A 7,981-nucleotide genomic window follows, 5' to 3' on the forward strand; every position below is an offset into this window, starting at 1 on the left:
GCCACTGGCGCCCGAGCAGCGACACCAAGTCTTATGGGAACAAGGGCCTAAGCGCTGCCTGTGTGTATTCCTGCCAGCTCTGTTTTCCCAGACCCCACTGTAAGCCCAGTCAGCCAGGGACTGGCAGCAGGACTGGGACTTTCTGGTGGATTTGAGAAGGGAGAGGTGGGGAAGTGTCTGCAACTTCGGTGTTCAGTGCAGACTTGCAAAAACTGGTTCAAGACATCTCTAGATAAATGATCTAAAGGGCCCTGCTGTCCCACAGTGGGCATTTTGCAGGCCAGTGGGAGAGGAGAGCCATAGGAGGTCTAGTCTTGCCCCCTTCACACTCATGGTATCCTCTTGTCCTCCACTGAGTCTGTGGCTTGGTACAAGGGGTGCTGACCGGGGGGAGAACTGGAGTCTACTGCATGTGCAGAGGCCGTTTACAGGAAGCTAAATCCAGATGAGAGCTGGAGCAGTGTCTCTGTTGGGCTACTCCCTGACTGGGTATTGTGAATGGGGTTGATAAGACACTAGTAATAGGGGGAGGAGAGAGAGGGAGAGACTTGCAGACAGGCACATAAACACAGCAAGCTCCGAAAGGCTCTTTCCTTCATCCACAGTCCATGCCTGTGCTGAATTTGTGTAAATTAAGTTCCTGATGCAAGGAAGCGCATCTCAAGTTAGAGCAGATGAGCTATAAACGTGGGCTGAGGTATTGCGATGGGGCAGAATGGACCGAATGCACAAATCAGTGGGTACCACAGTCCTCCTCGGCGTGCATGTCGCCAGCTCTGGGAAGAATCCAGCCCTGCAGCTGCCTATACATTGTGCTTGCACTGCAACTTTTATTTCATTTTACAGAAGTCGCACACATCTGACAGCTCTTGCTATCACAGTGGTTTTTGTATCTTAATGCACTCATCTTGTGTGAGTTGTCCTGGACTGCAGGACTGATAGGCAGACTGGGCATGGCAAAGGGACAAGTGCTGAGTCGTGGGACTGGCTGGGAACGCTTGTGGAGGCAGATGCTCGCTCTATGCATGCTTCTGTGATGGGGAGGGTGCGTGAAAGCCAGAGCTGGCATTTACCCCAGAACCCTTAGCACAGGTGGGAGGATAAAGATGGGATCCTTTTCACCAACAGAAAGACCAGCAAGGGACCTCTCCATTCACATGGGAGTTGGCAAGGTTTGTGAATGTGGATGAAATGGATTACAGGAGGCGTCTGTGCTAACATGCCCCACTTGCAAGCAGTGGCATTCCCTTGGCTTGACTCACTCGAGGGAAGGTTTTTGCCACTACAAAACACAAGTCGACATGAAAGCTTGATTAGACAGAGGTCATCTCAGGTGAGCTGTGGAAGTAGTAAGATGCGAGCCAGGGGTGACAAGCTTGGCCAATTCCAACAAACTAAAAAACCTGAGCGCCTGTAAGTGGTTGTAGGTGAAGCACAAACCTGTGGCTGGATAACTACTCGAGTGTCCTGGCTTGTTTCAGTTATGCCTCCAGGTTGGGAAGGAAGTCAGCCCGCGTGGGAATATTTTTATCATGCCTCCACCTATCTAATTCCTCATTTTTTGTTAGGCAGCTGGCATTTCGGAACCGCAGACTTGACCAGTCACCCTGGCTAATACATCATCACAGCTTGTTTGCTCTCCCCACTCTGTTTTTATCCATCTTTTTTCCCCTGTCTTACACTGTGATTGTAAACAGCACACTTTTTTTCTTCCTCCTTCCTGTTCATTGTGTCCCCAGTGGCTTGCTTTAGGGCTCCTTGGCTACAGCCATATGATAATGCATGAACTCGCGTACAGAATTTATCTCTGTTTTAATCCTACATGGTCTAGGTCTGGGGCTGCCAAATTGGGCAGGGGTGCCACAAGCGGCACAGGCCGCCCCTGTCCATGGCATGCAGTGGATTGGGGAGGGGACAGGCAGCAGCACAGTGGCAAATAGGGTGGAGAGCAGAAAGTAGAGCAGCAGATCCCACAGGGAGCATGGGGCAGGGAGCAGAAAACAGAGCAGCAGGTCAGGCAGGGAAAGGGGATCAGAGTGCCACTCAGGGCTGATATGCCACAAATTAGCTGCATATCTGCCAAAAAAGTTGGCTCCCACTGGTCCAGGTAATTCTCTAGCACCTGATGAAAGGCCCACTGTCATCAGACACATGCTAAAGAGTCTAACATATCTATAGCCACAGTTTTGAATAAAAGTTTTGGATTTAACATTTGCCCTCTCTTTGGAAAGGCCTTTGTTAGTGAAGGTGAGATTGGGATGGCAAGATCAGAAAAGCAGCTATTAACAGACTACTGGGCAAGTAGAGAGAGAAAAAAAAGAAAGTATCTAAGCCTTGGGTTTTTTAAATATGTGAGGCATCTGAGGGTTGAGTCAGTTAAGAATACAGGGGTGCCTGGTAACATAAATCCCCCAAATGAAAGTGCTGTGAAAGAAGAAGACTTCTCTTTGGGACAAGGGGGGAAAAGGTGTTTGATAATATTCTCCAGCTCCTGCCTAGAAATGTCCTAGCAAATTCCTTTTTAGGCAATGCAAGCTTTTAAAGTAACGCAGAACAGCCCCGAGCTCTTCATCTGACTAAGAGATGGAGAAGTTTGAAGTCCTGGAATTTCACTGATTGCCCGGCTCTCCCGGGAAGTCTCTGCGTGTCTCTCGGAGGTTGAGTTCATTACTCCCATTTCCCCACCGCAGCAAATGGTCTTCCAGGGTGCTCGGAAAGGGGCATCCCATCATAGTTGGAGCCGGTCTGTCACGCAGCTAGCCCGGCGTGTGTCAAGCACACGCTCGGCTGATGTGCTGTCACAAGGCTCGGGCTGCAGTAGTGAACGTACATGACATCTGACTTGCAGCTTCGCATACTGTTGAATGAACAAGAGGAGAGCTATCATTTCCGCTCGTCGTGTTCGAGTGATCTGTTCCGAGGGCGCTCAGAAGGGTGGAAAGGAAGATGATGGCCCTCCAAGTTCAAAAATACAGAAAATTATCTTGGTGATGCCTGAATGTCCCTTGTCTGACTTATTCCTTTTACCTTTGTTATATTTCAGCTCTAAATAAGAATATTTCATTCGGAGTCCGCTGAAGCCGTGGCATGTTCCCAAATTACTGTACAAATCACTTCTGAGCTGTGCTTTTGCCAGCTTGGCGAGAGCCGGGGCTCTTCACAGAGACGTTCCTGTACTCAGTGCAGATTTCTGTCACTCTCAGGGAGATAACTCCTCTCTTTTGCTTGCTTTGTTGCAGTGGGAACGCCATACTATATGTCCCCAGAAAGAATACATGAAAATGGCTATAACTTTAAATCGGATATCTGGTCTTTGGGCTGTTTACTGTATGAGGTAAGCATTTCTAACTTCATTTCTGTTAGTTTTTCTTGAACAAAGCCATGCCACTATGAAACAGGGATCCATTTGGAGGAAATGGCTTAACTCAAACTTGCTTGCATCTGATTCCTGGTCATCCTATGAGGAATATTAACTATCATACCTGTTTTTTGGGGTGCTTTAAATGAAGGAGAAAGACAAAGCCTATTTTCATTGCACCCCAGAGCACTGATACAAAACTAGTTCAGTGCATCCCAGTAAGCATTGCGGGAAGACGGCAGCCCACCAGTTTGTTTTATTCTTCCCTCCTGTAAGCTGGGCAGCTCCTGGCATGGCATTCAGAGCTCACTCCTTAAACGGGAGGCATTTTTTTAAATATAGAAAATGTCATTTGAATAGTATTTAGTGTAAAACAAAGCTGTGAAGAGTTGATACTTTTTGACCTTCCAGAGCTCTCAGTGAGAAGCAAGATGGGGATTTTTGTATTATCTTTTAAAGATATGAACATATTTATTTCTTAGCCTGTTTAGTTATTTTTTCAACTGTGCTGAGCCCTACAAAGTCATGTAATGATGTAGGCGTTTTTTCAAGGTAGAAGGACTCGGTGTAAATGGCGATAACTTACGTATTTAACGCTGGACTATGTACTCGATATTGGGTAGGTTAGGTTTAAGAAGAAAACAATTCTCTCAAAATTCGAATGCTGCAATTTGTGAAGGAATAAAGCACCTGTAGACTCTTACCATGTTCAGAAAAATAATTTGTAAAACCTTGCGTTTGCTTAAAAACATTAAGATTGCCATCAGAATGTATAAAATTGTTTTGAATCCAAGTGAAGGTGTGTGGCCATTATTTAAAAAGCATGTTGTCATGCTTTTCCCTCCAAACCAGTATTTAACAAAAGGCACCAGGATACTAAATTGTAAAGTATTATCCAGAACCACTTGAAACCTTTGGCTTTTTAGGCCCGAGTGTGAGAGCTGCATGTTCCCAATTTAAATTAAGGCTTGGCATAACAAAAGGAGGTTTATTGTTGCAACTTTTCACAATCGCGTGGAAAGAGAAAGTGCACAACTGCAGTTTGTGTTATGACTTGACAAGCACTAACACAGCCACCGATGGGCTTCTGCTTGAACTAGGTGATGACAGGAGCCCTTTACGACAGGGTTTGCTTACAGATAATTTTTCTGCCCTTCCCAACAAGAGTTAAACATGCTCATTACTGGTTGTGTGCTGCTGGGAAGCTCACTCCTCTTGTGTAACTAAATGCTTGTTCAACAAGGCAATGTACTGTCGTTAGTGTATTACCAAGCCTGAGTCATACAGTTCAATAGGTGCTGATTTATTTGTTGGCGGAGTGTGAAAGTGCCGTGTGGTGTGCATCTAGAGAGAGAAATATTGGTGCTGGGAAGTCAATGAAATAAATCAATAAAATCCTGCTAGAGGGATTAAGCAGCCTTTGGGAGCAGCGTAGCACTGCTTGAGTCTAACAGCCCTTGCACGTGAGAACTCCTTGCAGCCGGCCTCCATGCAGTTATGGATTTGGTGTTTGTTCCTAAAAATGTTCCCGACAAAAATCTATGCGTGCATCAATACCTGGACACCTGATGCTTTGGTGCCCGCACGCACCCACTACGCGTGCATCTGCACCCAGGAACGTGCCGGTGTCCACCTACCTCCTGCCCCAGGCCTGTGACTTACTGCAGGGGTTAGGTCGTGGAAAAAGAGCTGTGCTGAGTGCAGTGTGAACACCAGGTAGATGATCGCAGGCCCAGAAACTGGGCTCGGTGGTCTCACTGCAAAGAGCTACCTAATCTGCTGAGAAGTACAGTCACCCTGGCTGTTAGTGAGGGTGAGGAGAGCAGTGAATAGCTGCATATTGGCCAAATCACAGGGGTTGGGAAAATCACTGGGGCCGGGACACTGAATGTTTAGAGCCAGGAAGAAGATGATGCAGAAGGTGAAATTCCCTCTCATGCAGAAGCCGTTGTGGCAAAGGGGCTTGGAGGGTGTTGGGTCAGGTGGGCACTTCCACAAGAGGCAGGTAGGGGCAGAGCCACCATGGACCTGAGTTCTGCCTGGTGGAGTTTGCAGGGGGCAGGCCTGTCCCCGAGGTACAAGGGCCTTGATTTCTCCCAGGACTGAGACCCCCATGCCAGAAAGGTAGCTCAAAACCTCATGTGCTGGGGGGGGAAAAAGGCTTCCCAACAGATGCTCATTAAAAGGCACGAGGCTTGTGTCTGAGCTGGCCCATCCTGCAGCTGGGAGAACCACACCATTGTGGTACTGTTCTGATCATGAAGCAGGGGCACGTGTCAGCACTGTTGAAGACATTTTAAAGACTGCCATGAGCGATTGCGCAGCATGGCCGTGAAGGGGAGAGAGCTATTAGCCTAATAACCAAGGCTGTGCTAACATCTGCATTTAACAGCCCTCGGCCGGACAAGGAGTGAAACGGCAGCTAGGACTGAGGTGGGCTCTTGTTGAGTATTGTATTGTAAGCAATTGTGCAGAGGCGTTCAAGGTGACTGCAGCGTCCCCAGGCCGAACCTTAAAACCCTGGTGGTTTTTAATGGAGGAATAAGAAGGACTCTGTACAAAGTCCTGTAAGGACCACAGCAGCAACAAACCAATTAAAACCGCCCGGCGCTTCAGACGTATGGTACTTCAGGACCTAAAGCTACTAGCAACGTGCACAATGGAGCTGTAAAGTGTGGCCAATCCAAAAGGGGTGTGTGGTCCTTCTGCCACTTCAGACGCATCTTGGAGACTCCTTTTTACAGGATCGTTGGGAAAGGGGCGCGGGCTCTTAAGACTCTTTGTGTTCAGTGTAGCTAGGATTGTGCAGGTTTGACCTTAAGGGTAATTCTCAGTTTAAAGGTTTGTCAGGGAAGCTTTTTGCCCCCCACCATGTACCTGTTAGCCCCGCTGTTGCCAAGAGCAGTGGTCCCAATAACCCAGGGTGGAGGCTGCAGTGTGTGGGGTGAGTTCTCCAGCAGGCCGCCAGGAGCATATTGCTAAGGATAAGCTCACGGGAGAGAAGAGCTTGGGGTTTCTGCAGAGAAGTGTCTAGCATTTTGCTGGGGCACCGTGTTGTTGCAGGCGGCATCGTCCCCTTTGGCACAGAAGTCCAACGCTTCCCACACCCCATCGTGCTGGCTGATTTGTTCACTGAAGAGCAGCAGCACCCTGGTCCGGGTACAGGGCTGGCAGGGAAACCACGTGGGCACTCGCAGTCTGTGCAAGGAAGCCTTTCCGGTGCGGACAAGGGCTGTGATATTTGTACGTTCCAAGAAGTACTGGCCAGTTACCAGCTCTGGTTTCAGGAAATAAACAGCTACTGGATGCTTTAAACTTTCAGTAGACGATTTGCAAAAGAGAAAAATGAAATCCATGCACTGCTTTGCGGAAGCTGTGTTTGATCCATATCAACTCGTATAAAACAGTATTTCTGGTTAAGCAGAAATGGGGGCAAGAGAGGGAACAACTGTGTTTGCCTGGGTCAGAGTCGCTTCCGATCGTTCTCTGCAGGGGCCATTGTGCAGAAAACCTGGGGAGTTGTAATGTACAAATTGCTTTCAGAGACGTGCATGGGAAGGACATTTGGGAGATTTAGCATCATGTCAAATGGTGCCGCCTTCTGACGTTAGGTCACACATTGCTTTTTGCTAAATCTTGCCAAAATAATGGCAAAAGCCTTCATTTTTTGGAAATCTGTCATCAGGATCACTTAGAGAGGATAAAAAGAAGCTCTTACTCTGCAGAGCATAGATAGCTACAAGTGATGGCTTTAGCCGGTCTGACAACACAAACAGCATTTCTCTGCATATGAAGTTCTGTATATACTTGTACCGGTCCCACGGTGCTGTTTTCAGCAGAGACTTGGCCGCTGTGTTGTAATTGTTCTAAGCCCAGTGTCAGAAGCAAGCCCTGGCGTCACGTCACAGCCTGGCAGTAATACATTGGGAATGCCTGCAGTCACAGTCCTCCGGCGCACGTTCTTGGCTGTCTTAATCAGAATTTATAAAGCATCCCTGCAAACCTTTTTTCACTGTTAACTTGCTGTATTTGTCAGCCTGAAAAAGAAGAAATGTCGCACAGGTTTCCCCCTCCCCCTTCATTAATTTCTCTGGACAGGATTCGAATTGGCATGGAGACACTTTTCAGATCGATGGGAAAATCTGACTTATTGTGGAAGTCTAGGAGACCCTTTTTTTTTGCCTTTGGTTAACATTTTCCTGAGTCTGCTTTTGTACCTTTTGTAATACACACATTACTACTGCCTCTCAAACAGCCCTGGGGTTTGTGCTCCTTATTTGTGGTTTAGATTAACAATACCAGTTTGCAGCTCTTTCCAGATCTAAGAGGTAGGGCCCCATCATGAGAGATGCCAGATTCCTACCGTCAAAAGAGAGGTTTCATGCACAAGATCCTAGCTTTTTGTGCGTGTGTGTGTGCGTGTAATGGAAGGGCTATATGTAGTATTAACTGTTTAGACTAAGCAGGAAGAATTAGTCCATCTTTTCGAGGCAGAAGATTAGGCTGAGTGCACTAAAAGTCTCTATGCCCCTCCTCCCTCCCAGACTTTTTTGTCACAATCAGTAGCCCTTTTAGAGGGCTGTGCTATGGTTATGTAATTTCAGCTCTGCTCAGTACAGAAAT

At 47.5% G+C, this 7,981-nt stretch overlaps 1 protein-coding gene across 4 annotated transcripts in view; it reads left to right on the forward strand.

Annotated features, from left to right (window-relative positions):
* NEK6 (NIMA related kinase 6) overlaps positions 1-7,981 on the forward strand; it is a 105,551-nt gene that overhangs the window by 76,826 nt on the left and 20,744 nt on the right. For all 4 annotated transcript variants that reach the window (XM_019510885.1, XM_019510886.1, XM_019510888.1 and 1 more), the window contains one exon: positions 3,240-3,334. In XM_019510885.1, coding sequence (XP_019366430.1) covers positions 3,240-3,334 — 95 coding nt within the window. The remainder of the gene's footprint in view (positions 1-3,239; positions 3,335-7,981) is intronic.

This window comes from Gavialis gangeticus, unplaced genomic scaffold (genome assembly GCF_001723915.1).
Source record: "Gavialis gangeticus isolate Ggan-Ray unplaced genomic scaffold, GavGan_comp1, whole genome shotgun sequence".
Lineage (NCBI taxonomy): Eukaryota > Metazoa > Chordata > Crocodylia > Gavialidae > Gavialis > Gavialis gangeticus.